Raw genomic sequence first — 27,338 nt, 5'->3', positions numbered from 1 at the left:
GCCTTGGAAATGTCAGGGTTTTAGAAGTCTAAGAAAGCCCATAGCGGAAAGAAACGTGCCCCAGGAAGCAAGTGGCAAGACCAGAGTTCAAATCCTAGCCTTGCCCTTGGGATGGCCGCCATGATCAGATCCTGCAGTCGAAGGGGGTCGGGGTGAGCCTCCTGGTGGAGAGAGACTGCCCCTCTGGGCTGGGTGGACTGTGCATGCCAGGCAGCAGGGGAGCATAGTGTTAGAGGGTTCTGCCCCCAAGGCCACACAGTCATGGTTCTAGTCATGATTTTGCCCTTCATTTTGGTCTTGAATGACTTAACCTCCCTGAGCTTCTTGTCTTTTTCTGGAACATGAGTGTAAAGATGGCATCTGTTCCAGGGAGTTGAGAATCAGAGGATACAAGGAAAGGCCTTGATAAACCATAGAGCCTCTCCCACCCCTCAGAGGCAAAGAGGAGTAATTTCTCCCTAATTGCATTTTCTTGTTCCAGATGAAACCTTCAGTAAAACCACCCCAGGTCAAAGCCTCACCAGTGCCTGCCAAGGACTCTCTCGGAAGAGGAGCAGCCCCAATGCCTGGAAAGGCAGGGGATGTGACCCCCCAAGTCAGAGGAGGTGCCCTGACCCCAGCCAACAAGGCCAAGGTGCCAGAAGAGGACTCCGAGAGCAGCGAAGAGGAGTCTGAGAGTGAGGAGGGCGCCCCTGCAGAGCCACCGCGCCAGGTGAGGCCTGGGGCGGACTATCCCTTGGCGTCCCGGGCCCCCTTGCAGCCAGAGACTCTTTCATGGTCCCCAGAGGCCGGCCGGATGGCTGCATGACCAGCACCTCCACCAAATGAGCCTCACCTTGGCGTTTGGGGGGCAGGAGGTGGGGGTGTGAAAATTGAGGGGCAAGGACAGTTGGGCTTGCTTCAGCCACCCGTGGAAATTGCTCTTCTTGCCCGAGCGGCAGCTTAGAAGAGCTGCCTTCCATGGGATGGTTCTACACCCCACTCTATCAGTAACTTCCCTTTACCTCAGTTTCCCTGTCTAGTGAATGGATGTGGCCAGCTGGTCTTATTGTGAAGGGATTTAAGTTTTAATTGCTTGGTCATCTGGCGTCTCTGGCCAAATCATGGTTTGTTAGCTAACAGGAATCCTGTTAACTTCCATCTGCTGGGATCCCCTCCCCTGGGCAGGTGGCCAGGGCTCCTGGATCGTCTGAGGGAAAGCAGGGGGGGCTGGGAGGCTGTTGGGGTTGGAGAGCCAGGAGGGGGAAGCATCAGACAGTGGTGGGAAAAGGCCCCGCAGCCCTGAGCTGGCCAGGTGAGGCCCAGGAGGGGAGATCCTAGTCCCCCCACAGGCCTGGGGAGGTACAGTAAATAAGGTTCACTTTGCTGGGTGTTTAAGAGGAGGGTGAGGTGGGCTGTGCTGTAGGAATGGTAATTAAAGTCCTCAGGGAAAGCCTTGCAGAGACGTCGAGGACCTGAAGCGGGGCGGGGGCAGGGGCGTGCACATGGACATTTGGACAGAAGTCATTCTGGTGGGGAGCACAGCAAGTGCCAAGGCCCTGAGGCAGCAGTGGGAGTGAGAATTGTTAGACACAGGGTGCAGCAGTGGGCCAGGCCAGATCTGGTGCCGGTGCTCCCAGAGCTCTCCCGCTGACGGGGGAGTCCAGCCAAGGGCAGCTCTGGCCCCTGTGTATGGGCATCAGGGAGGACTGCCGAAGGAACTGGTGTCTGTCTCGGACCCAAAGGAGGAGGCGGTGGTGGCCAAGTGGGACGGGCGGGGCTGGAAAGGCCCCAGAAGTGAGAGTGAAGCTGATAGGCCAGGCCTGAGCACCAGTCAAGGTAGAGAGTGGGGAGAGTAGTGGGGGCATCTTCTGAACCCCAGCTAAGGCCTCCACTTTGTCCTGAGTTCCCCACCAGAGGGTGAGGAGGAGAGGCACAAACCACCCCTTCTCTTTTACTAGGTGAAGGCCTCAGACACAGTTGTCCAGGTCAGAGCTGCGTCGGGTCCTGTCAAGGGGACCCCTGGGAAAGGGGCCGCCCCAGCACCCCATGGGAAGGCAGGGACTGCAGCTGCGCAGGCCACGGCCGGGAAGCCAGAGGAGGACTCAGACAGCAGCAGTGAGGAGGAATCTGACAGTGAGGAGGAGGCACCGGCTGCCAAGACACCACTTCAGGTGAGGCCTGGGAGGGGAAGGTCTGTGCAGTCCGAGCCCCTCCCCCGAAGGCCCTCAGAGGACTTGCTCTACTGTCTGCAAGAGCCCTAGACTTGGCTCAGAGCCCCACTCCAGCTCACCTCAGGTTTGTGTGGTGTCCTCTGCCCTGTCTGGTCTCTTGTGTCTCCTCCTCATATCCACTCTCTGGGCTCCCTTCCCTGATTCATTTGTCTCCCTCCAGGTGAAGCCTTCAGGGATGACCCCCCAGGTCAAAGCTGCCTCAGCTTCTGCCAAGGAGTCCCCTAGGAAAGCGGCCCTTGCACTGCCCCCTGGCAAGGCAGGGCCTGTAGCCGCCCAGGTGGGGAAGGGGAAGGGGGAAGACGACACGGAGAGTAGCACTGAGGAGTCCGACAGCGAGGAGGAGGCTCCAGCAGCTGTGCCCCCAGCCAAGAGCCCTGCTCAGGTGAGGAGGCAGGTGCCACTGCTCGGAGAGCCCATCCATTGGCTTGTCCTCCCACTCCGCGCCTGGGGCCCTGCGCCCTGCATTTGCCTTCCTCTCCTCCTGTCTCCCCTCACACACAGTCCCCTGTGGGCCCCTGCCCTGATCTTGTCTTCTGTTACTCCCAGGCAAAGCCTTTGGGGCAAAACTCCCAGGTCAGAGCTGCCTCGGGTCCTGTCAAGGGGCCCCCTCAGAAGATGGGGCCGGCAGCTACCCCAGTAGGGAAACAAGAGGAGGACTCAGAGAGCAGCAGCGAGGAGGAATCAGACAGCGAGGTGGAGGCGCCGGCCCAGGTGAGGCGCCTGCCTGAAAGGCTCTTCTCTCCCGATCAGGGCCAGGAGCCGTCTTCCCCGGACCACATACACACACACTGACTCTGCTTGCCCTCTCGGTCTGTGTCTCTGCACACAGCCTTGCTCTCCGCCCCCTCCCCTGATCTTGTGTGTCTCACTGCAGGCAAAATCCTCTGGGAAGATCCAGGTCAGAGCAGCCTCAGGTCCTGCCAAGGGGCCCCCTCAGAAAGCAGGGTCTGTGACCACCCAAGGCAAAGCCAAGGTGTCCAAGGATGACTCGGAGAGCAGTGAGGAGTCAGACAGTGACGGGAAGGCGCCTGCAGCCCTGGCTCCAGCCCAGGTGGGGCTCAGGAGGGGCCTCGGTGCAGCCCGACCACCCCCACCAGTCAGCTCCCCAGGGAGCAGAGGGGAAGGATGCCAGTGGGGCTCCACCCCAGAGCAGACGGGGGCTCTGAATTCAGGCTCCTTCTCTAGCTTCTGACTTTTGCTTCCTTTCAGGCAAAACCAGCTGTGAAAACACCCCAGATCAAGGCCTCCCCAAGGAAGGGCACGCCCATTACCCCAGCACCTGCCAAGGTCCCCCCGGTGCGAGTGGGCACACCAGCTCCTTGGAAGGTGGGAGCAGCAACTTCTCCAGCCTGTGCCTCATCCCCAGCTATGGCCAGGGGTGTCCCGGGGCCAGAGGACTCTTCAAGCAGCGAGGAGTCCGACAGTGAGGAGGACCTTGCTCCTGCCCCAGCCGTGGGACAGGTAAGGCCAAGTTTATTCAGCTGACTCAGGGCCAGTGCTCATGTGGCCCCTGGGGCACCTATGACCTGCTTCTGTCCCGTCATTCCAGGCAAAGCCTGTGGGGAAAGGTGTCACCGTGAAAACTGCCTCTACACCCACCAAGGGGCCCTCAGGCCAAGCGACTGCCGCAGCACCCCCTGGGAAGGCAGGGCCTGCCGTGGCCCCAGTCAAAGTCAAAGCTGAGCTGCAGGAAGACTCCTCGGAGAGCAGTGAGGAGGACTCCGACAGTGAGGAGGCGGCCAAAGCTCCCGCCCAGGTGAGGCCGAGGAAGAGCCAGCCCATCCCACCCATACCAGAGCCTGGGGCAGGGCTGAGGAGAGGCTTTTCTGGGCTGTTCTTGCCCCCACCTCCGCCCCCCGCATGTGCAGAAACCTCAAGGGCAGCCTCAGCCCAGCCTCCTTCCCCACTTTTCATTCTGTCTCCTCCACCTGTCAAAGGCAGCAGGGTCTTGCCCGTGGCCTTTTGAGCTCCCGTTGAGATTCCTTATGCCTTTCACAAGCTCTGTTGAGCAGCCCATCTGCCAGGCACTGTCCTGTCTCCCTCCGGGAGTTCCCAGTGGAGGTGAGGGCATGGACGTGTGCCCAGGTTACTCCAGCATGGTGTGCCAAGGTTGAGAATAGAGCTTGTACGTGGGCTAACAGCATGGCAGGTGATGGCGTCTAGGGGTTTCCAGGAAGGAGGGCCTCCTGGAGGAAGTAGCATTGGGAACCGTGGGCTGAAAGAGCCAGCCGGGTGAAGCGGAGTGTTCTAGGCAAAGAAACTAGCCTGTGTAAGGGCCCAGAGGGTGGGAGGGCACTTGGCCTGAGTGAACTGCCCCAAGCAGAGCATTTGGCGGGATCCCTGAGGGAACAGGTAGGGCAGGGGCAGACGGCAGGGGGTTTGGAGCCAGACTGCCTGGGTTCAAGTCCTAGCAACATGTCCTAGCAAGTGAGGAATCCACGCAGTACCTTGGTTTTACTCTTCTGTAAATTGGAAATCCGCCTTCGCAGGATTGAGAAGGTAATGGGGTCTCACCTGCACACCCAGCAAGGGGCCTGCGCACTGCAGGCTCATTTGTCCGCCCTGGGAGAGGGCCAGGCTGATGGGGAGCAGACTCAGGAGTCCCCTCCCAGCCTGGAAGAGAGAAGTTGGGGAAAGTGAAAATCACTCATGCCCTGTGCTCACTCACCATCTTATTATTTGTAATTGTCGTTCTTCAGTCATTTCTTTTTTTCCCTATATCAAAGCACACATTTTCTATAATTTTTTGTTTGTTTGTTTCCCTCTCCCTTTTGCTTTATGGGACATAGGTTCCTGTGATTCTGCTAGTGAGGTTTTGACCTGGGTGCGGGCCCTGTTGGAGTCCTAGCCTAACAGCTCCTATCCTGTTTGTAAGCTACAGACACGTCCCAATGCCTGAAAAGTTTCATTGTGCTCATTGCTTCATTGTCTGAGCCTCCCACCAGTACCATTAGGCAGGTGTTCGCTCGCTTTGGTTTCTGGAGGAGGAAATTAGAGCTTAGAAGAGTTGGTTGCTGACCTGCTTCAGCCCAGTCAGGGAGGGTCCGAGCTGGGCCTAGGCCCCAGCATGCCTGCCTCAAAAGCCTTTGACTTTCATACATCCTTCTGCTGCATCTTGGCCCAGACATTTCCAACCACAGACATGATTATGCTCTGGGGCCTTACTTTCTTCCAGCGCACAAAATAAAACGGGTAATCCCTCTCTAGGGGCCCAGCTTTATAGCCTGACGCCCTGTCAGAAGATGGTGCCTTACCTAGCTTCAGGAGGCCTGACTTGCCTCCGCTGAGACAGGTGGCTCTGATAGGAGTCTTGTCTGAAGGATAAGGATAATCAAGCCTCTGTTGCGGGGTTCTGGTGGAGATGAACTGAGAATCCTTGTATGGCTTCCCTCGCAGAATGCCATCTGTGCACACTGAGTGCGTCCCGCACTGCTCAGTACTGCTGGGGTCAAGTGAGTCACACAGTCTCTGGTCTGCTCAGAGACCCCAGCCAGCTCAAAGGAAGCTGTCCATGTGAGAGCTGAGGTTCAGAACAAAGTAACAAAGACAGGACTGGTTCTGGAAAACCAGATGTGCCAGAGACGGAGGAGGTGGTGATTCTCTATTGAAATGCCATAGGAAGAGAGCCCTTGTGTGAGAGGGGTGGGAGAAATGGCCAGTTGGCCTGTGATGATTGGCTGAATAAGTGGGAGGATGCCTTTAGGGCCTGACCTTGTGTTGTATGTTGACTGTACATCTTTTTCTTCTTTTCTTTTCTTTCCTTTTTTTTTTTTTTAAGATTTTATTTATTTATTCATCAGCACAAGCAGGGGGAGCAGCAGACAGAGGGAGAAGCAGGCTCCCCACTAAGCAAGGAGCCTGATGTGGGACTTGATCCCAGGACCCTGGGATCATGACCTGAACTGAAGGCAGTCACTTAACCAACTGAGTCACCCTGGCGTCCTTGTTGATACTACATCTTACGACATTACATTTGCTTACCTGTTTTCTTGGCTTTTGTAGATTCCTTGGGATTTTCTATATACAAGGCATGTTGTCTGTGAACAAGGGCAGTTTTACTTTTTCCTCTTCAGTCTAGATGGCGTGTATTTCTTTTTCTTGCCTTACTGCACTGGCTAGACCCTCAGGTACAATGTTGAATACCAGTGGTGAGAACAGCCAGCTTGGCCTTGTTTCTCATTTAGGGTATAGCATTCAGTCTTTTCACTGGTTAGTATGATTTTAGCTTTTTAGCTCTAAGTTTTTCAAAGATGCCCTTTATAAGGATGAGGAAATTCTTTTTTCTTTTCTTTCCTTTTTTTTTTTTAAGATTTTATTTTTAAGTACATTCTACACCCAACGTGGGGCTTGAACTCATAACCACAAGATCGAGAGTCCCATGCTCCACTGACTGAGCCAGCCAGGTGCCCCCAAGGAAGTTCTTTTCTGCTCTTAGTTTGTTGAGTCTTTATCATGAGGTTTGGAGTTGAATGTTTGTCAAATGCTTTTCTTCTCTTGAAGTGATCTTACTGTTTTTTGTGGTTTTTTCCCCCGTCCGTTAACGTGATATATTGCTCGTAGTTGATTTTCAGGTATTAAAACAACCCTTCATTCTTGCGATAAATCCCACTGGGACATGCTGTCTGCTCCTTTTTTGTTGTTGTTGGATTTGGTTTGCTACAGTTTTTGCGTCTGTATCCATCAGGAATATTAGTCTAGTTTTTGTGTGATGTGTTGGCCTGGGTTTGGTATCCGGGTGACACTGGCTTTGTGAAATGAGTTTGGTAGTATTCTCTCCTTTGTTTCCTGAGGGTTTATGTTGGATTGGTATTATTTCTTCCTTAGTAGAATTCACCAATAAGGATACGTGGGCCTGGATTTTTTTGTGTGATTTTTTAATTTATTAATTATTTTTAATTATTAAGTCAATATTGAAAATTATTATGGGTCTATTCAGGTTTTTTTGCTTCTTGAGTCATATTTTGTACTGTATTAACACTTGTGAGGTCACCTTAGTGCTGGTGTCTCTGTTTTCTTAAGTGAATGTAAAAGACTTTGCTCCCCTCTGGATGACTTTTCTGTGCTGATGAGCACCTTGACCTTTGCCAGACACAGTTCGTGCTTGAGAGGACTTTCTTTCTTGAAGTACTGATTCTTAGTTTCACTTGGTCTCATGTGGATGGGGAAGTCACTGATCAGATGACATCTCTGAATGAGGCAGGGGCCTAGAGACACTGAGATTCCTCATTCTACCTCACGTTAGCCCGGTTTGCTTTCATACTCCTGTCCGCAATCTTACTGTCAAAGATTTTACTCTTTGTTGCCCTCATCTTTCTATGTCTGTGTTTGCTTGGATACCCTGAGAGAGTTTGGGGGGATCCCTTAGATATCAGTTAAGATTAGGTTAAACTGAAGAAAACCTCAGACAACCATGGTTTTCTGTCCTCTTCTGCCATCTTGAGTACCTGACTCCTGCCTCATATGCTATTATGGCTGCTAGAGCTCCAGCTGTTACCTCAGCATTCTTCCAGCTGGAAGGAAGAAGACCATGTTTTCAACTGCGTAAGAAAGTTGAATTGTATTCTTGACTTCCATTCTGTTAGCCAGAAGTTGGCTAACTAGCTGTGGCCACCTAGCTGAAAAGGGAGCCTGGAAAAGTACATCTGCTCTGGGTAGGCTTGTGCTTAGCTAACACTAAGAAAAGTGCTCACAATAATGAGTTTATGTGCCAGGAACCATGCTAAACACTGTGACTCTCCCACTTAATCGTCATGATAACCTTGTGGATGGGCATTGTTGTTAGCCCCATTTTACAGAGAAGGAAACAGGCCACAGAGGTCAGTGATTTGCCCAGGTTCTCACAGCTATTAAATGGAGGAGCAAGAATCCAAAGTCCGGCATCTGACTCCAGAATCAGGGTTCTTGGCTAACCACTCTGCTGCATCTCACCTTCTCCCTTCCGTAATTCTTGTTTCTCCTTCCAGATGAAGGCCTCTATGAAAACTCCTCAGAGCAAAGCCAACCCAGCTCCCACCAGAGCAGCTTCAGCCAAAGGGGCAGCATCAGCTCCAGGAAAGGGGGTTACGGCAGCTGCTCAAGCCAAGCAGGAGTCCCCGGCCAAGGCAAGTGGGTCCAGAAGCCCAGGAGGCACTGGAGGTGGGGTGGAGAGGAGGACCACGCAGTTGGCTCAGCCTAGCCAGGGCTCTGCACAGGCGGGACAGACTTCTGCACAGTCACACCGTGAGTGGGCTTAACCTAAATGGAGCTATGCTGTCTGCTTCCTTCCCTAATGCCATTACCTTCTCACGATGCAGGTAAAGCCACCAGCAAGAACTCCCCAGAGCAATGCTGTCTCAGGGAGGGGCCAGGGGTCCATGCCAGCTGTGGGAAAGGCAGTGGCCACCTCAGCCCCGGCACAGCCGGGGCCAGTCAAGAGCCCACAGGAGGAGGACTCAGAGAGCAGCGAGGAGGAGTCGGACAGTGACGGAGAGGTCCCCACTCAGGTGAGGCCCGGGGAGAGTGGAGAGCAGCTCTTGTGGTTCCTTTGGCTCTCTCCCCTAATTGTTTCTCTCACTCCTGGTGAAGCCTGCAGAGAAGAGCCCCCAGGTCAGAACTGCCTCAGCACCCAGCAAGGAGTTCTCCAGGAAAGGGGCTGCAGCGGCCCCTCCCAAGAAGACAGGAGCCATAGCCACCCAGGCAGGGAAGCCAGAGGAGGACTCGGAGAGCAGCAGTGAGGAGGAGTCTGACAGCGAGGAGGAGGTGCCAGCCCAGGTGAGGCCTAACGAGGAAGCCACTGCAACACCAGGCCTCTGAGCCGCCGGCCGCCCTCTCCGCACTCAGGACTTGGGTTCAGGGCCAGGTGAGGAAAGAAGACCAGATGAAAGCCATGACTCCTGGACCCTTACCCCAGCTGCCATCCTCTGTGTCTCTTTAGGCGAAACCTGCTGTAAAGCACTCCCAAACCAAGGCCTCCCTGATGAAAGGTGTCCCGGGCACTCCTGTATCCACCGAGGCCTCCGTAGCCCGAGGAGACACACCAGCCCCACAGAAGGCGAGACCAGCAATTCCTGCCAAGGTAAATGAGGCTGAGAATACCAGGATGTCACAGGGTGTCTTGAGGCTTGGGCTGTGATGCAGGTACCAGGAGGCGCCAGGGAGCTAGAGGAGTCCCCTCCCTAACCTGGGACCCCAGGGAGAGCTTACCCGGGTGAAGCCTGGGGAGTGGGGAGAGGGAGGGAATGAGGAACCGACTTTGCTGTGGATCGTTTCTCTTCTGTCTGTGCAGAAGGCAGCTGGAGTGGCTTCGTCCTGCAGAAGTTCAGGGAGACAGACTCCAGTACAGAGAGGGCTTGTGCGTGTCATAGCCTGGTAGCCAACATTGAGCCTTGGTGTCAGAAGAGGCAGTAGAAGGTGGTGGCAGCTAGGGCAAACTGGAGAGCTCTGGTCCCAACTAGAAAGACGGTCCCTGTCAACTCCAGCAGCCAATTATGACCTTGTGGAAATGTACTTCTGTGTGGCCACATCTCTATTTCTTAAGGGAAGCTGGAAATCCCTGTGCCAGACCGAGCTCCTCCTCTCTTAGGTTTCTGGGTTTTTGTTTTTTGCTTTTTGTTTTTTTTTCCAGGAGCTAAACAAGTACCAAGAAGTCTGTTAAATGCTTCTAGCACTGACCATTGTCTTCAGTGTGTCAGACCAACTACGAACGCTTTCTCACTGGCAGAGATAAAGGGATGAAAGATGTTGGTCCTGCCCTCATGGGGCCTGTAGTCAGTGGGGCAAGATGAAGTAGCTGGATTATTGGAGAATATTCTGGTAGTGCTCTGTCCAGTGGAGCTGGGAGAACAGGTGTCTAGCAGTTGGAAGAGATGATTGAGCAGAGCTTGATCAGGGGTTCACCAGACAAAAAAGTAGAACTAGGCACTCCAGGGCAGGGGTTTGCCAAGGGGAGGCAGTGTGAAGTCAGGTGGGTTCCACCAGGGCCAGCCATCCTGTAGGCAGTAGTCCCTTCTAGTTGCTTGTCACATCTGTGGGGGCCTAAGTGCCAGACTGAGACACAAGGGTCCCAGGCCTGTTCAGACATGGCAGTATTTTGGTTTGTTTTTAAAGTTTTAAGTGGGTTCCTGGATCAGGACACCCTAATCTGGGAGAGAAAACCTAATTCCAAGAGCTTAGAGTGGATTGGTTACCTCACAGAGTACAAGGCTTTGGGGTAAAGCTGCTCTAAAAGTGGTTCCTTCAGCTCGGCCTCCTGGGTGACCCAGATTTCTTCCATCTTCCACTTGCTGTCATGGCAGGGCTGCAGCATCCCCAGAAGAGCTAGGACGTCCACCAGCTGACCTCCCTTCCTCTCACCCCCTTGTCCAGATTTAAGGCATGGGCTTCTCCTGCTCAGTGATGAGGGGCCTGTGGTTCTGTGATTGGCTGGGAGAGGGGGCCACCAGCCCTAGCAGAGCAGAGTCGGGGTTCTGATAGCAAGGAAGGCATAGGGCATAGCTGTTGCTGTGTGCGTTGTTGCCGACCCATTTAAAAAGTAGGAGTTGACACAATTCGGGATCTCGTAGCTGCTCTTGAGAAACCGGACTCGGACAGCGTAGGTGGCTCTGCCGCTTTGCTCGGCCGGACTGAGTAGTGAAGGGGATAGGGGACTCTGGCCCCTGCCCTGGGCTCCCCTGAGCTGGTTACCACTGGTGCCTGCTGCTCCGTGCTCTCCTCCTCTGGCCCCCCAACTGCGGCTGCTGCCCAGCCAGCCCCTCTCCTTAATGCCTGGTTTGGCAGGAGGGGGTGGAGCCTCGGGACACTTCCAGCTGGCTCCTGCTTTTTTTTTACCTGGGGGTGTTACAGACAGATAGAGCGTGCTGGGACGACTGGCTCACTTCTGCAACCTTGTCCTGGACTGCTGTCTCCTCTCTTCTGGACGCCTGGCCAGTAGCACTCCAGTCCTCAGGTCTTAGTGGGGTCTGACTCCTACGTCCCTTTCAAGTTCAGAGTCAGCCTTGGAGGGGGCATTGGCAGAGTGCAGGCCGGGATTTCCAGGGGCCCTGGGGCATGCCAAGCCAGCAGCTGTCCTCCTGTGCATGTAGTAAGGGGGCCATGCTGACACCCGTGGACGGCCAGCATACAGGAGGGTCCTTGCTCCCTGGCTGGGGTTTCCCCGCCCCAGTCCCTCAGTCGTGTTCCCCATCAGCTAACACCCCCTTTCTCCTACCTGTGTGCTTGTCCCCCCAGAAAGAGGGTATCTCCAAAGCTGCCAGAAGCAAGCCCCTGGCACCAGCACCCCCAGAGAAGAACGCAGAGGGGTCCTCAGAGAGCAGTGACGAGGAGTTGCCATCCAGCCAGGTAGGCCCTTCCTTCCCTTTGGGACACCACAGACTCAGGGCAGCAGGCCCCAGGGGTGGGGGGAGAGTGAGGGCAGACCTTTGCCATTTAAACAGCACCTCACAGTCTCCTGGTTGATCCGTTCACCTTCATGGTGACCCCGGGAGATAGGCCGCAGAACGTCATTGAATATCCAGGCTTCAGAGCCAAACGGGGGGCTGGCTCTCCCAGCCGCCAGGTCCATGACCCTGGGCACACCCTCCCCGGCCTGAGGCCAAGGTGTCTGCCCCGGCAGCAGGCAGGGTGGCGGACCTCCCTCCTGCGTCCATGCACAGTGTGCTGCCTGTTGGGGCGTGCCGGTTCCTGCGGGAGGGCCCGCGCTGTGGCCCGCTTGAGGCATCGGGACTCAGAGCCCAGTGAGGTGAAATCTGCTCCCCACATTCTCATGATCTGTAAGAAGCCAGGGCAGGGGCGATGCTGGCCCCCTGCTCCTTGTATATCCCTGCTTGCTGCTTGGGATCGAGAGCCTTCTCCGTGGGGCTTGTCGGAATCCAATGGGCACGTCTGGGATCTCATTCCGGTGCCCGTGGTGCGCATTCATGTGCTCTGCTGCACCCACCAGCTTCCCCAGACTCACCCTGAAAGGTTGGGACCAGGCCCACCTTGTCTCCCCAGCTTGCTGAGTCCAGGCCTCTGTGTGAGCCCAGCCTTCCCAGAAGATGGCAGTGCCCTTGTCCTTTAGCCCCAGCTGCCTGGATGCCTCCGCCAGGTCCCCTCAGGGTCCCTGGAGTCCTACAGTTACCAGACCCTCTCCTTAACCACTCCCTCGTACACCTGCCGTACCATGTGCTGATCGGCTCACCAGGGAGGTCAGATGCCATGTGCCACCCCCAGTGACAGGGTGGAGTGCTCGCTGCCGTTCCCTGCTCTGTAGCACAAGTGACAGAAATCCTGATGAACAGCTACACCTGCCATTACCGGTCACTTTCTGGGTGCCAAACCCCGTCCTCCATTATCCTGCTTGGCCCCCACCGCAGCCTTCTGAGGGTAGTCCTTTTATTCTCGTTTGGAGGAGGGAGGAGTGAGGCTCAGAGAAGTCGAGTGACCTACTCCGGTGTCCCAAGGCCAGAACAAGTGGACAGACCTGGGTTTGAATCCAGGCCATCTATACTGTGCCCGTGGCCTGGCACTGCGTGCACTGGCCTCTCACCAGGGAAAGAGCAGGGCTGCCGGGCCTTGCTGTCCGGCAGTCCCGGCGCCCTTAGGAAGCCACCTCCTTCTCTGAGCAGATCGGGACAGCTGGGAGGGAGGGGGCTGCTGCGCCCTGCGATGCGGGGGCCAACACAATTAAAATGAACATCATGCTTAAGCTCAACCATTTAATTGGTACGTTAGTCCTGAAGGTTCTGGAGTCCCTGTTAAAAAAGAAGCAGGAAAAAAGTTGGCATTTCATGTGTTTCCCTGGGAGGATTCAGGGCAGACGGCGCAGCCTGAGAAAGCTGCAGCCTCTCCTCCCTGCTGGGGGCTGCTTAGCTCCTTCGTCCCCAGCTCGCAGAGCATGATTAGTCTCGCTATTATGCGTTTGTCAGCTACTTCTCCATTGACACGTTTACCTCTGTTTTTTTACTAACCTGTCCGTGGAGAAAAGGGATCAATGTCCGTGGAGGGCAGAGCCTCAGGCTGGAAGGCGGGTGATTGTGGCTCCATTCCCAGGCTCCCTCACTGTGCCCCAGTCTCCCCACCTGCAAGGATGGACCCCAGCCTCTTTTTCTGAGATAGACTTCAGAGGGGATGGTCTGTGGCTCCGCCCTCTTGGGCTGGCATAATGAACCCCAGGCCAGGGTCTGTGCTAGGGTAGGTACCGTATTAAAAAGACCTGAGCTCTGCCCTCAACATTTCAGGTCGAGTCTGAGATAAAGACTGTAAAGAACTGAGTTAGAGCGTTAAGTCGGAGCCTCAGCGTGGTTGGTCCCGGAAGGAGTTACTGTCTGGTGCTCCTGGACTTCCAGTCTAGCTCTGGCAGAGTTTGCTGGTCACCCTGGGTGAGGCCACTTGCCCTCTATTGAGCCTCAGCCTTAGCCCGTGGGGTAACATTCCCTGGGGGCTGGAGAACCGCGAGGCTCCAGGACTAGCCCTGGAGAGGGAGATTTCCCAGCCCTTTCGGGTGGGGCTGGCCCAGGACCTGCTGACTAGCCCCGGGGTAGTTCTGTGAGGGGCTCTTGGGTGCCTTCTCAGCTCTGTCCCTTACTCGCAGAGTTAACAGCCAGGGCTGGTCAGCCCCCCAACCCCCACTTGGCCCCAGACTGGAATGAGGGCACAGCTGGTGAGGCCAGCTGTGACAAAAGGCCCCAAGTTAGGTTCTGTGGTAGGAAGGGAGTCCCTGCCTCCCCTGGAGGCCCTTGCTGCCCGGCACCTGCAGGGAGGCCCAGCCGGTGTCTGGCTGCATCAGCTTCCCGTGAATCTGTCACCTCTCTGTGCTGTGCTGTGCAGTTTCAAAGCATATCAGAGCCCCTCCAGCGAGCGAGCCCAGCCTGGGATTACTAATAGCCCTGTTAACAGGTGGGAAACTGAGGCCCTCAGTGCTCAGGGGCCTCCCCACATGGTGAGGTCCAGCAGAGGTGGGATCAGAGACGGGTTTCCTCAATTCCCTGGGTCCCACGGCCCACCTTTCGAATGGTGCGCTGGCACGCTCTGCTGTCGGGTCCTGGGCTCAGCCCCGGACCCCTCGAGTCCCTGCCCTCCAGCGCCACGCCCCCTGCTCCGCCCGTGGCGCCGAGGCCGTGTGGGCAGGTGCAACAGGGAGGAGGAGGCTTTGCTGCTGAGCTGCTTTTAACATCCCAGACGCTATTGTTTGCCTCGGTGGGTTCGGTGCCTCTCTTCGTCCCCGACAATCTGTTCCTCTGTCTTCTCACATATATATAGATCCCCCCTCCCTCAACTGTAAGCCTTCTCCCACTTTCCATCCTTCTCTCTTTCATCATGTGGGAAGGCAGGCTCTGGAAGTGGCAGATCAGAGCAGCTGCGGGGGAGGCTGTTTGGCAAGGGTGGGAAGGGCCCCAGCCCAGCAGAACTCCCACCCTCGGGCGGGCCCCTCTCTGCTTGACTTTTCATGGTGCCTCTCCCACCGCACCCTGGGCCCCAAAGGTGATGGGCAAGACAGGGTCCCAGACCTTGGCCTTGGGCAGCTTCCTCCAGCTGCTTTGTGTTTCCCCCCAGGCCAAAGAGGGCATGGAATTTAGACAGACTCTGACCTCCGGGGATGGAAGATGCGGGCTCAATGCCGCTCACTGGCTCCAAGTATGCGAAGTGACCTCACATGCCATGGGCATACCCACTGGAGTTGTGACCCCGGCCTGGTCCACAGGATCCCAGGGAGCAGCCTCTTTCTCTCTCTTGTGCTAACTCGCTGGAAGCTGTAAAGCCTGCCCAAAGATAGAACAGCTTGAAGAACCCCCACGAGCCTTCCCCAGCCTCAGCGGGGCTGCTCTCGTGACCACGCCCACTTTGTGCAAACCCTCCACTCCTTCCCCAGCACCCCCAGGTTCCTTTCTTTGAGAGGACAGCCACCATACATGCAACATCACCCCAAGAAACTGGCTTGCACACTGGGCATCCCCGCTTCCCAGTGTCTCACGAACAGCAGTCTTTATCTCTGGTGTGTTCGGATAAGAGTTCACACAGGGCCGTACATGGTGTTCGGTCCCTTAACATCTTCGCCTTGGCTTTTCCCCTGTGCAATTGGTTTGCCGAAGATGTGGGGTCAGAGTAGCTGGCTTGTGGCACCCCGGGCCACAGCTTAGTGGGCCGCCCCAGCATCTCTGGGGCAGGGGCAGCTTGGTTGTGCGCAGCTCCGCAGGGGCATCGTGGGTGACAACCAGGCTGCTGAGGGGCACACTGCTTAGAGCACCCGGCTTGGCCAGCGTCTGGCCCTGGAGTCAGCCAGAGGAAGGCACGCTGAATTGGCTCTTCTGCGCTTGGCTCTAGTTCAGGGAAGCTGTGCAGCCTTGGGCAACTCTTCTCTCCTCTCTGGACTTGTAGTTCTCCCAGCTGTGCAGTGGAGCTAGCACTGCTGACCTCAGGGGCTCCAGGGGCTGTGAGGTGCTGTGTGGGTCTTAGCAGGTGCATGGGCCGGGGGCGTGCAAAGAGCGCTCTGGGCGGCTGGGGTGGCCTCTGCCTGCCCGGCGGCCCTGAGCACTCTGGACCCTTTGCATTGGCAGCCCCCCACCTGCCCTCCCCTTTGCCTGGCCAAGCCTTTAATCACTGGGGGGGTATGTTTTGTTTTTGTTTTTCAAGGTGATTAAACCCCCTCTGATTTTTGTCGACCCTAACCGTAGTCCAGCTGGCCCAGCTGCTACCACCACGCACGCCCCAGCTGTAAACACCCCGAGGAAGGCCCGGGCCTCAGAGAGCACTGCCAGGAGCTCCTCCTCTGGGAGTGAGGATGAGGATGTGATCCCCGCGACGCAGTGCTCCACTCCTGGTGAGCACAGGCCTGCTGTGCAGGGCTGAGTCCAGTGCAGGGTTGAGTTGTGTGCTGTGGCCGCCAGGCTCACCGGGCAGGAGCTGCCGGCGCGCGCATGCACGTACACACGCACACATGTGCACGCATGCAGCACATGCACAGACCTCACCATGGCCTGAAGAGGGGAGGCTGCTGGCTGAGTCACACAGCACACAGTTGTGGGTCCGGAGGGGCCTGGGGCCAGGTCTCTGCACCCGACATTGGTTCGTCCTGATCTCTGTTTCCAGAGACAGTTTGCCGGGACTTCTCTGTGCCAGCTCCAAGGGCTAGAACCCACGCCAGTGGCCAGAAGCTGCAGGTAGCAGATTTCTACGTAACGGAGGAAAAGCTTCGTAACAACTGACTGCCTCAATGGGGAGAGGGCTGTGAGGTGGTAGTGAGCCTCCCAGTCCTGGTGGCATGTACAAAGGGTTGGGTAATCCCAAAGCAGACATCGTAGGCAAAGATCCCATCTCTCGGTGGGAGACAGGACCCTGTCTGGGGTTTCTCTGACTTCTGAGAATCTGTGATACTCCCGTTGGCATCAGGAAAATGGCTAATGTTATGACACTCCACGAGGATGATAATAAGACTTGGTTTTGGTAGGCTCATTAAGTACAGAATAGCACCGAGGAAAAGGTGTCACTATAATTTCACTGTCTGGAATAATTACTGCCATTTTAGAACTGTTCATTTTACAGAAACTGCGACTGTATCTGTGTTTTTACTGAGCTCCTACTGTGCATGTATGCGCCATAGTTTTTACCTGACTGTGACATTATGTGTTTACCATGTGATTCCTGCTGGCCGTAGAGCTGTCCTTTGAGTGGGCTTAGCATAGTTCACGTGGGCAGTGCCATGCTGGAGGAAGCTACGGGCTTCGTGCATGGGCTTTGGGGCAAACATGCAGCGCTACAGGGAACACACCGAACTGAGCCTTTGTAGACGACCACGATATTCTTATGGAGACTCTTCTAAATGCAGAGTCCCACTCCGTAACAGTGCTCCCCAGCATTGCTCAGAGTGGCGGCCCGGCCAGCTGAGGGGCGGTGGCGTGGAGGACTGAAGGTGGGAAGAGCCGGGGTGAAGTCCTGGGGTCACTGCCACAGCTGATTCCCCAGAGCTTGCGACACGGAGCTAGCGATGGCTCCTGCCTGTGAGGCTCAGGGAGGGAGCTTTTTTTTTTCTTTATTTATTTTTGTGAGAGAAAGAGAGAACATGAGCAGGGGATCTGGGGACAGAGGGAGGAGCAGATCCCCACCAAGCAGGGAGCCCAATGCAGGACTCGATCTCAGGACCCCAGGATTGTAACCTGAGCCTTAGGTGGACGTTTAATGTATTGAACCACCCAGGTGCCCTGAGGGGGAGGGCATTAGACAGGCTTCTGCTGCAGGTGCCGTGAGCACTGGGCCATGTCCCCAGGAAGGGCTGATAATTGGGGATTATGACTTTTGTGTACCCTGACTTGCACCCCACCCCGCTCTGTTTCAGCCAGTAGAACCAGCACAAGTGTTCTCACGGCCCAGCCAAGGCCAGCCGTCAGAGCCAACGCCGTGGGGGCCAGCAGCAGCGTGGCGTCTGGTCGGGTGTCAGAAGGCAAGAAACAGGAGGCACCTGTTGCTCAGGTACCTGGTGGGCAGGGGTGGGCCGTGCGAGCTGGCAGGGGCGAGGGAGGCTCCCCGCACCCACGGGTGCTGCTGGGTGGGACTACCGTTGCTCTCCTCTAGCCCCACGCAAGGAGCCGCCTCCTCGCCACCATCACCTTCCCCGGCTTGGCTGTAGCGCCGACCAGGCTCCCAGAGACCCCTGGGCTGAGGAGGAGGAGTAGCGTGGGAGCGTGGCCCCCAGGCAGAGCCAGGGTGCAACTCACGCCCCGCCGCAGCCCTTCCAGCACCCTTGCACTTCTGGTTTGTTTTCTTTTTCCCTTCCGGTTTGGAAGTGCTGTGAACAAACCTTGCCTGTTCTTAGTGGGCATAACGGTGATTTCCTGGCCTTCACCATTTGCGGTGCGTTTCTGTTGGGTCTTGGCCTGAACCTGCCGCCTGAGCAGGGTGGAGTTAGCGGCTCACGGCGCACGAGCTGAGGGCTGCCCCTCGACAGGACCGCGGAGGCCTGTCCAGGATGAGGCAGGGCCCAGGCCCAGGTCCAGTTCTCTTCACTCCTCACCGCACTCCTGGTCCTTGCGGGTCAGCTTTCCCAGCCCATTGCATGCCACCCCCCAAAGAGGACAGGAGGGACCTGGGCACCCCTAGCCCAGAGGGGCTCATCACGAGCTCCGGCCCAAGAGAGGCTTCCTGGGAGTGTGGGAACTGGGTAGCTGCACACTGGTCACTGCAGCCAGCAGCCCGCCTCCGTTCAGCCAGCGGGGGTGCCGAGTGCGTGTGCACGCCGGACACTGGAGACGCCATGGCGGGGAAAGCAGTGGGGGAGAGCCCCTTCGTTCATGGACTGGGCCAGGAAACAAGGAAGCCAGAAAGTAAAGCACTCACCAGCTGGTGGGTACTTTAAGAGAAACTGGGTATAAACTAGAGAATAAGGTGGTGAGTGGCTTTAGGAAGGACAGGGGGAACGGCCTCCCTGAGGCAGCAACATCGAGGCTAGAGAAGCAGCCAGGCCAGGGTGAGCCAGTACTGCAGGCAGGGGAACCTGGGCTGGGGCCCCCTGGGGAAGCGCATGGGCAGGGAGAGCTAGAGAAAGCAGTAAGGTGAGTGGGGCCAAGCCAGACAGGCCATGGTGCGGGCCGTGTGGGCCGTGCAACAGCAGAGATGCGGGGGTGGGGCTGGAAGTTTCCAGGGTGGGGAGAGCCCACCCAGCTCTTTTCCAGTCCATCTCCCTGACGAGGGGTCTGTGTGGGGGCAGGAGGGCCCCAGGGAGGCCTGTGGGGAGGCTGCAGCCACCAGGCTGGGGACTGTTCCCCAGTGTGAGCGCAGATTGAGTTGGGGGCCTCGGGTAGGACCCGGGCTGCTTCCCTCCCCTGGGGGATCCCCTGAGAACGATATGATCAGCTGATAACCTGAAGCCTGGCCCTGTTTCCTGCCTGGATGGTGGCATCAGTCTTGACTATCCCTCAGTCCCTTCCTCCAGCCCCACAACTCCTTGTGCAGGTACAGGCCCCCTCCTCCCCCAGCCAGGATCTGACTGGGGCCTAGCACAGATGGCATCCCGAGGACCAGCAAGTCTCAGGGCTGCCTGTGGCTGTCCACAGGTAACAAAGAGGAGCCCTGCTCACCTCCCGCTGACCCAGGCCGCCCTGAAGGTCCTTGCCCAGAAAGCCAGTGAGGCCCAGCCTCCTGCTGCCAGGACCCCGTCTTCCAGTGGGGTGAGCTGGGAGCCTGGTGGTGGTGGTGGGACCAGGCGTCACCCTGGATGACAGAGCACAGAAGGGAGGGCACAGACAGGGGCCCGAATCCAGCAGCAGCACTTACCCGCCCTGTGACTAGCACGCACACCCCGACCTCTGCTGCCAAGCTGAGCGTTTATGGGAGGGGTGCTAAGTGAGGCCTTCGTGCAAAGCAGCTAACAGGCGCCTATCTCGGAGGTAACTGGGGTGTTCGGTAGGCACCGAGTTTATTTCCCTTCAGTTTATCTTCTATTTCCTTTTTTCTTTTCTTTCTTTTTTTTTTTTTTTTTTTACCAAATTAGGTTGATAGTGCTCTGGGAACACTCCCTGTGCCGGCCAAGGGGACCAACAAGGTCAGAAAGCCTGAGGTCCCTGTGCTCCAGCGCGCCACAGCCACTCCCACTGGACACACCAAAGCCAAGGCCTCTGACATCTCCAGTGACAGTGATGACAGCAGCGGCAGCTCCTCAGGGAGCGAGGAGGTTGCTGACGGGCCCCGGATGGCTCCCTCGGCCCCCAGGCTAGGTGAGGGACCCAGGAGAAAAAGGCTAGGTGGGCCCAGAGTAGGGGAGTGGCAGAGTAGCCTGGAGTATAAGGCTCAGGTCTCAGCTCTGTATCTCCAGCTGTTCTGCGGACCCAGGAGAAAAAGGCTCTAGGTGGGCCCAGAGTAGGGGAGTGGCAGAGTAGCCTGGAGTATAAGGCTCAGGTCTCAGCTCTGTATCTCCAGCTGTTCTGCGGACTGGGCCCAGTCACCCCCATGCTGAGCCTCAGTTTCCCCACCTATACAGCCCCACGAGGCGGTTGATCCAGATGATACCATAGACTTTCCAGCCCTGCTGTTGGACTGCTGCCAGCTTTTTACCATCAGGCTCCCATAGCTGGCCCCCCAAAATCCCAGGATCGTGCTTCCCCCACGGAAAAGCAGGGAAGCATAAGTTGGGCGTTGGGAATTAGAACGGAAGGTTTTGGCATTCAGATGTCTTGCTTAGAAGGCTGCAAATAGCCGTTGACCTTAGAGGGAGTCATAGGAGCAGGTAAAGCCTGGGCAGGAGGGCGAGGGACCAGTGGAAGGCTCAGACCATCCCAGGGCCTCCCAACAGCTGGCCTGTGCTCCCCCAGTAGGTCCAGCCCCCTCCACAACAGAGACCTTGGTGGAGGAGACCACAGCAGAGTCCAGCGAGGATGAGGTGGTGGCACCCTCTCAGGTAATGGTGAGGGAGGGGACTGGCCCCTCGGGGGCCTGGGGGCGGGCACTCAAGGCCACCTGCTACAGTGTGAGGCCAAGGCCATCCCCCATGGCGGGACCCTCTCTCTCCCCCAAGGCTCTCTTTTAGCATGCCATGAGGGGTGGACTCTAAGAGCCTGTGGAAAAGGCTTGCCTTGATTTTAGCTGAGTCCCAGAAAAAAGAGTTTTTGGAACAGATGGGATTTCTTTAAGGTTATCTTCTGTACACGGCAAGCACTAGTGATTTTCCATTCCGTTAGTAGTAAGAGATTGTCTTCTTAAATGTACCCGATGAAAGTCTGTATTAATTAAAATAGTGCAGGAGGTACATACAAAGGGCTAACATGCCCCCCGCTGGGCCTGAGAGCCAGCCTGATCTTCGGGGCTCCTAGGATGGCTTCTGCACGGCAGGCTCTGCCCTCAAGGGTGGAGCAGGGTTCCGCCTCATTGACTCGCTCAAACTGGGTTTCTTCAGTCTCTCCTCTCAGGTTATGTGACTCCTGGGCCAACTCTGGCCAATTCCCAAGCTTCAAAGGCCACTCCTAGGCCAGACCTCAACCCATCAGCTTCCTCTACTTCTGCCACCAAAGATGCCCCAGACGGCAAACAGGAAGTGGAACCTCAACATGTAGCAGGCACCGTATCCCCTAAAACAAGTGAGTCAAGGGCCGCAGGAGAGACACAGTGGGACCCAGAGGGACAAGGCAGTGGGCCCCTTCTTTCCCTGCCTCAGGAACAGGCGTACCGATAGGGTCCTGTCTGTTGCAGGGGCCTCTCCAACCAAGGCCTGGTGCCCCACACCCAGGTGTCTGGCTTCTATGATATGGAACGGCCTGGAAGTCAGGTTTTCCATCTCTATGGGATTCTGGTGCAGCTGTAGGGTGACCCTTGCCTTAAGTGGTCTTGGCTCTCTGTCTCCATTAACTTTGCTTCCTAACAAATGGGCTTGTGGTATGGGGGGTGGGAACTCAGGGCAGCTCAGACAGAAGGTAGGAGCCACTTTTGGAGAAGTCTCTAGCACATGGCAGAGACCTCAGGTGATGGGCTGACTTCTTGTAAAGCCTTGGACAGGACCCTGGCCACACTGGGCCTCTGTGTCTTAGTCACACAGGGCACAGTAGAGCCATCCAGGGAGTGTCAAAGCATGGCACACACACAGAATCGTCACGTAGTGTTGAGAGAGCAGACCGGAGTTGCTGAGGTCCCCCAGCCAGGGACATCAGCCAGCCCTGACTTCGCCAGCGCTGAGGAACAGGTAGCTATGATGGGCATGCCTGCGACAGCCCTGGGCATTCCCCAGCTTTGGTGTTCTACGGTGTTTGCAGATAGGCAGCTGAGAAGTGGGCTGCGGGGAAGGAGGTTGCCAGCGCGAACCGTGCCCTCCTCAGCTTCCTTCTCCCCCCACCCCCTGTCCTTGCCAAGAAGCACTGAACGACTGAATTGGGCCTCCGTCTGCCTTGGGGACCCTTCCGCCTCCTGCCGTCTTCGCCTCCCCTAGCCCACCACAGCCCTGGGCCCAGAGCTGCGTGAGCTCCCGATGGGGGCCCACTGCCTGCTGCTGGGAACAGCCCCCGGCCCCGTGACGGGGAGCCGGGCCGAGCCCCTGGGCGCAGCCCCCGGGTGCCTTTCAGAGCCAGCGTGTAGGCACTCTTGTGTCTGTGAGGCCCAGAAGGAGCAGAAACCTGCTGAGGCACCTGGGGAGGTAGGGGCAGCAGTGGGGCACCGCTCGTGTCGCCCCGCACCCACTGCCCTAGCCTTGGCTTTAGCTACAGCTCACTGCTGCTGGGTCAGCAGAAGAGTCATTGCTCACTTTCTTCCCCAGCCTTCTTGGTGAGAGGCGGGTGCGACAGGGAGACATTTTAGAGGGGGCTGTGGTCGGTTTTTTTCACACGTGTAGTCAGCACACAATTATCAAAGGAGAGCAGAGGCGTGGAAAATTCTAAACAAAGGCTGCACCAGAAGTCACTCTGGCAGGCAGCAAACCTGCTTAGTCAGCTGCCACGTGTGTATACACCATGCCCGTCACCCCCTAAGCTGCCTTGTCCCCTGACCAGCTTTTACCATGAATCTCTGACTTAGAACAGAGGCCTCACTGTTCATCTAAGCCCTTATTTTACAAATGGGGACACTGAGGCTATGAGAGGAGCATGGTTCCCCAGCGCGCTGGTGATAGGCAAACCTGGAATCCAAGTCCCTTGCCTCCCATCTCTGGACTTCCAACTGGACAATACCGTCTCCCTCCTATCTGACCTTTCATTTTGTTGATAGAGTTCACGCCCCCTCCTTAAGATTCTGGAGTCCTTTTCCATCTCCAGTCTGACTTGAATGCAAGGAGACGAAAGAGCTAAGTTTAAAAAGCTAAGTTAGAAGCTGCTGGAAAGGTGTGAGGCAGGAGGTTGGGTAGAGTGACTGCTGGACTGCCCTTTCCCTGTCTGTACAATCGTCAGAGGAGGTGGACTGTGTCCCTAGATCCCCTCCTTGGCCCTTGTACGGTACCCTGTTTCCTGGCTCTCCCCAATCGTGACCCCATGTCCTTTCTCCACAGGCAGAAGAGAGGCTAATCCCACACCTCAGAAGCCCCGGAAGCCCAAGAAGGAGGCCGGGAACCCCCAGGCCTCAGTGCTGGCACTACAGAGTGACATCAGCCGGCGCCTCCTGAGCGAGCCCTGGCCCCTGAATGAGGCCCAGGTGCAGGCCTCAGTGGTGAAGGTCCTGACGGAGCTGCTGGAGCAGGAGAGGAAGAAGGCCGCAGACGCCGCCAAGGAGACCGGCAGGAAGGGCCGGGTGGGCCGCAAGCGGAAGCTGTCGGGGGATCAGACAGCTGCCAGAGCCCCCAAGAGCAAGAAGAAGAAGCAGCCCGTGGCCGGGGGAGGTGGGGAGGGTGGTGGCTCGCCAGAAAAGGCCCTCAGGACTCCCAAGGGGAAAGCCAAGAAAAATGGGGCAAGTGGTAACATCAAGGAGAAGGAGAAAGAGGCTCCTGGCTCCCGAGGGGCCAAGGAGAAGCCAGAAGGGGAGCCAGGGACACTGAAGGTTGAGGTTGGAGACCAAGGCAACCCAAAGAGCAAGAAGGAGAAGAAGAAATCTGACAAGAGTAAGTGGCCGGCCAGCCGTGGCCCGGAGCAGACTCCTGGGCCAAGGCTAAGAGCCTCCGGTCAGCATGCCGTGGGGCGGGGGGCAGGCGCGCAGCGGGCACCGAAGGGAAAGGCTGCCGACTGGTTTGTGTGGGGCCAGGGGATGGTAGTGGCAGAGCCAGAGCTGGATCCCGGAGCTCCTGGGCTGACCCGCCCGGAGACGCAGAGATGCAGCCACAGGGCACGGCCTACTTGCAGACCCCTGGTGCTCGCTTGCGGTGCTCGCTTGCTCTGCTTCTGCTTCCTGCTTCCTGCTTCCGCGGCCCAGGCACCTGGATAGCAGGTTCCCCTCGGAGGTCACGGTCACCGGCCCTTCCTGAGCTCCGTGCTAGACTCCTTTCATCCAGCCTTGTCTCTTCCTTAGGTGATATTCCCGTTACAGGTAGAATGTCACTTCTTAAAGTAGACGTGTACAAGTTTTAAAACGTGAGTCAAAGAAAAATAGTAATAGTCCAGGTGGTCTGTGAATGGGGCTGAAACCACGAGGCGGGCCCATGGGCACTCAGACCAGTGCAGGCAGTTGCAGGCCTGGGGCCTGTGTTTTGATGGGTCCCCAGAGTGTGGGCAGCACTGGGGACCTGGCATTGGAAGGAGTGGTTCTAGGATCCCTTGAGACCAGCCCTATCTCGACATTGACCTTCCCCCACCACCAGTGCTTCTGTTACTTAGGGGGTTTACTTTGTTTCCTTAGAAAAGAAAGACAAGGAAAAAAAGGAAAAAAAGAAGAAAGTAAAAAAGGCCTCAACCAAAGACCCTGACTCGCCATTCCAGAAGAAAAAGAAGAAAAAGGTAGCGTGAGTTCTTGAGCGGTCTCCAGCCAAGAGAGGGACCCAGACCTAGTCCCCAGGGTGAATGTGATTAGCCGCATCCCGTGTGTGCCAGACCTGGTCCCCGCCCCATGTCCGTTCTCAGGGTCCAGGGGTTGGGGGCTTGTGAATTGTGACACACTGAAGATGGGTGGAAGGCAGGTGCCACCCTGAGGGGAAGGGACTTGGTGTGTGTGTATGTGTAGAAGCCATGGGAGTGACCCCCGTCTTTATCTGTGAGGTAGAAGGATATTCTTGGGACAGATAAAGAAAGGAGGGCCTCAAGATGGGGGGCAGGGAGGCCAGCCAGGTAGGCTGAGGGGAGAGGAGACATTCCTTGGGATTTGTGTACCCCAGCCAGGGGCGTGTCCCCACTGCAGAAACATACCCCTCTGCTTTATGGGTTCCAAAGGCTGTTCACCGGAATAGAGGGCCCTCCACACCTCACACAGGGCCATTCTCGCTATGGCCAGTGGAGCCTCAGCTGTTTTCAGAAAAGCTGAGCATTTGTTGGCTTCAGCATCCTGGGCAAATGGGGCCCCATCCCTGCCCTTGGGGACCCCTGTATACCCAGTATCTGTTCTGGGGAGAGCTGCGAGTCCTCAGGAAAGAACCATCACATCCGCTCCTGGGGCGGGCGGGGGTGGACAGCGTATGGGGTTGTGGGGGAGCTGCTTCAGGCCCAGGAGCCTCTCATGCTTGTCTCCTCACAGAAGAAGACGGCAGAGCAGACGGTCTGAGGGGCCCGCGGCAACAGGTATGCTTCCGGGCCCGGGGATCCCTGCTGACCTCCCCTCCTGGTGAGGGTGGGAGCGTAGCTCTAGCATCTGGCCTGGTCTCAGGGCCCAGGCAGGGGGAAGGAGCGGGGGCTGGAGAGAGCGGTTCCGTCCCTCAAGGTCAGTGGGTCCAGTGAGGCAGTGCCAGGAATCAGAGCTGCAGTATCAGAAGGATCCAGAATAGTGATGGCAGCGACCAACACAACCCTCCCTGGGTATGAGCACTGGGGTAGTGCTGCTTTGCAGAGGAGGGTGAGGCTTGAGGTCAAGTACAGCTCAGTGTCTCCCCACCACTGTCCACTTCCTCTTCCTTGTGTTCTTGTCATTTGAGGGCATTCCTCGTTGGGAGGAAGACGGTTTCCTCAGGATAAGCCATTCCGATGGAGCTGTGCTTCCCAGGTGGTGGGGAAGGGGCTGATGGGACCCCAGCAGCCACCAGCCTCCCGGAAATGGCAGGGACCCAGAGCCCGCCTGGCTGGCAGTGAGGATTGAGTGAGGCGGGGCATCAGAGCGCTTGGCTGCGTTCCTGGGACCCAGTCTGTGCTGAAGCACCCGCTGTCGTTCATGCTTCTCCCCTGCATCAGAGACCCCAGGTTTTGATTTAATTTTTTGTCTTTGGAGAAAATGGTCGGGAAATCTCACGTCTGGATGTGTTTCCTTCACCCAGGGATTTCCTAGCCAAGTGGCGACCAGCCCCGTGCCTCAGCCCTCTGCCCACCATGGGCTGGAACTGAATCTTTAACTCCCCTCCCTCCCCAGAAGAAGCCTGCCAGCCGCCGTGTCTGCGCTGGCCAAGCAGTGAGCCCTGCGGGGAGGCTGGTCCGAGGGGGCAGCGGCCGAGCGTCCAGCTCCGGGGACTTGCACTCGCTGACTCCGCGTCTGACTTCTGTCCTGACACAGAATGCTTCCTAGAGATGTGTACAGTATATATATATTTTTTTAAGTGACCTGCCCCTCTCCCTTCAAACCCAACAGGCCAAGAGGCCTCGGACTTTCCACCTCTTGGCCCTGCAGACCTAGCAAGGCCCAGCCTGCAGCTCCTTCCACGTCTCTGGTCTCCGGCTGATGCAGAGGCTTTGTCCTCTGTCAGTTTTCCCTGTTTGTTTGTGGTTTTTTGTAACAACTCAGAAAATAAAAGGCTTGAAGGAAAGGTGTGAGTTCCCAGTGCATCCAGGACAACCGTTTTGCAGTTGACTTACTCCTAGAAGGGAGAGTCTGGCTGACACTTGGAGGTGAACAAACCACAGTGCAGGGTTGGCTCTTGACTACACACCAGGGCTCTGGGACGCTGTGGTGAGTGGAACGAACAGGTCGCCCGAGAACGAGACTCCCCAAAGTGGCCTCTCCGCTAAGGGGGACCTCGCGCGTCGTCACGGTTGTTGGGTTAGGGACAGGCCAAGATCTAGAGGCAGGAAGTAGAAGAGGGGCGGTGGGGGGTGACCATCTTTGGAAGTTCAGGTGTGAGCTGGAGGCAGGTCCCCAGAGGTACCTGGTGAGGAATAGGGACCGCGGGCAGAGTAGGAGCAGGAAAACCAGTTAGGATTGAGTTGCCCTCGTGTCCAGATAATGAAGCTTCTAGAATGACGAAGGCAAGAAATGTATGAACTCCATAGCTACATCAGGGTGACGCATCTCCAGGATGTGGTGAGGGCAGCAGTGCCGTTGCCCAGAGCAATGTGGAGCCCCAAAGGACAGGGAACTTTCTCTCCAGGGCTTTGAGCCTTCTGCCAGTGAGAGTAAGAAGCCATGCAGGAGAGGAGAGAGCTGGGCGGAGATCTTAGAGACCTGGGTTGGCATCCGACCATACCCTTCTCTCGGGGCCCTGCCCTGTATTAGCTTCTGTCCCCCGCTAAGTGTGTTGGTCTAGAACAAGGGTCTGGTCTACGTAGGGCATGAGCTCCTGGTTCCCCACAGCCCCCGCTTCCTGGCAGTCCCGACACTGGGGCCTGTGTCACTGTCGTCCATCCTTACTCATGTGGTCCTTAGTAGGGAATTGAAAACAGGGAGCTGGGGAAAAATGGAAGCTGGACCAAGAGGAACTTGAACTTAAAC

The 27,338-nt window shown here is 56.8% G+C and overlaps 1 protein-coding gene across 10 annotated transcripts in view; it reads left to right on the top strand.

The window, feature by feature from the left end:
• The window catches only part of TCOF1 (treacle ribosome biogenesis factor 1), a 37,342-nt gene extending 10,906 nt beyond the window's left edge, over positions 1-26,436 (top strand). The window contains exons 7-28 of one of the 10 annotated variants that reach the window (XM_080804110.1): positions 482-712; positions 1,941-2,153; positions 2,374-2,595; positions 2,760-2,924; positions 3,088-3,264; positions 3,423-3,674; positions 3,763-3,969; positions 8,177-8,314; positions 8,507-8,695; positions 8,778-8,963; positions 9,127-9,267; positions 11,418-11,528; positions 15,801-15,987; positions 17,500-17,633; positions 19,214-19,327; positions 19,651-19,873; positions 20,471-20,553; positions 21,049-21,229; positions 23,119-23,664; positions 24,396-24,493; positions 25,224-25,267; positions 25,954-26,436. In XM_080804110.1, coding sequence (XP_080660236.1) covers positions 482-712; positions 1,941-2,153; positions 2,374-2,595; positions 2,760-2,924; positions 3,088-3,264; positions 3,423-3,674; positions 3,763-3,969; positions 8,177-8,314; positions 8,507-8,695; positions 8,778-8,963; positions 9,127-9,267; positions 11,418-11,528; positions 15,801-15,987; positions 17,500-17,633; positions 19,214-19,327; positions 19,651-19,873; positions 20,471-20,553; positions 21,049-21,229; positions 23,119-23,664; positions 24,396-24,493; positions 25,224-25,250 — 3,825 coding nt within the window. In that variant the 3' untranslated portion in view covers positions 25,251-25,267; positions 25,954-26,436. Of the gene's footprint in view, positions 1-481; positions 713-1,940; positions 2,154-2,373; positions 2,596-2,759; positions 2,925-3,087; positions 3,265-3,422; positions 3,675-3,762; positions 3,970-8,176; positions 8,315-8,506; positions 8,696-8,777; positions 8,964-9,126; positions 9,268-11,417; positions 11,529-15,800; positions 15,988-17,499; positions 17,634-19,213; positions 19,328-19,650; positions 19,874-20,467; positions 20,554-21,048; positions 21,230-23,118; positions 24,114-24,395; positions 24,494-25,223; positions 25,268-25,953 lie in introns of those variants that run through there. The other 9 variants (XM_080804109.1, XM_080804104.1, XM_080804112.1 and 6 more) reach the window with 9 other exon arrangements.
• The last annotated feature ends 902 nt before the right edge of the window (positions 26,437-27,338 follow it).

This window comes from Martes martes (assembly GCF_963455335.1).
Source record: "Martes martes genome assembly, chromosome: 5".
Classification (NCBI taxonomy): domain Eukaryota; kingdom Metazoa; phylum Chordata; class Mammalia; order Carnivora; family Mustelidae; genus Martes; species Martes martes.
The sequence above is the reverse complement of the archived record's forward strand: the minus strand, read 5'-3'. Positions and strand labels throughout refer to the sequence as shown.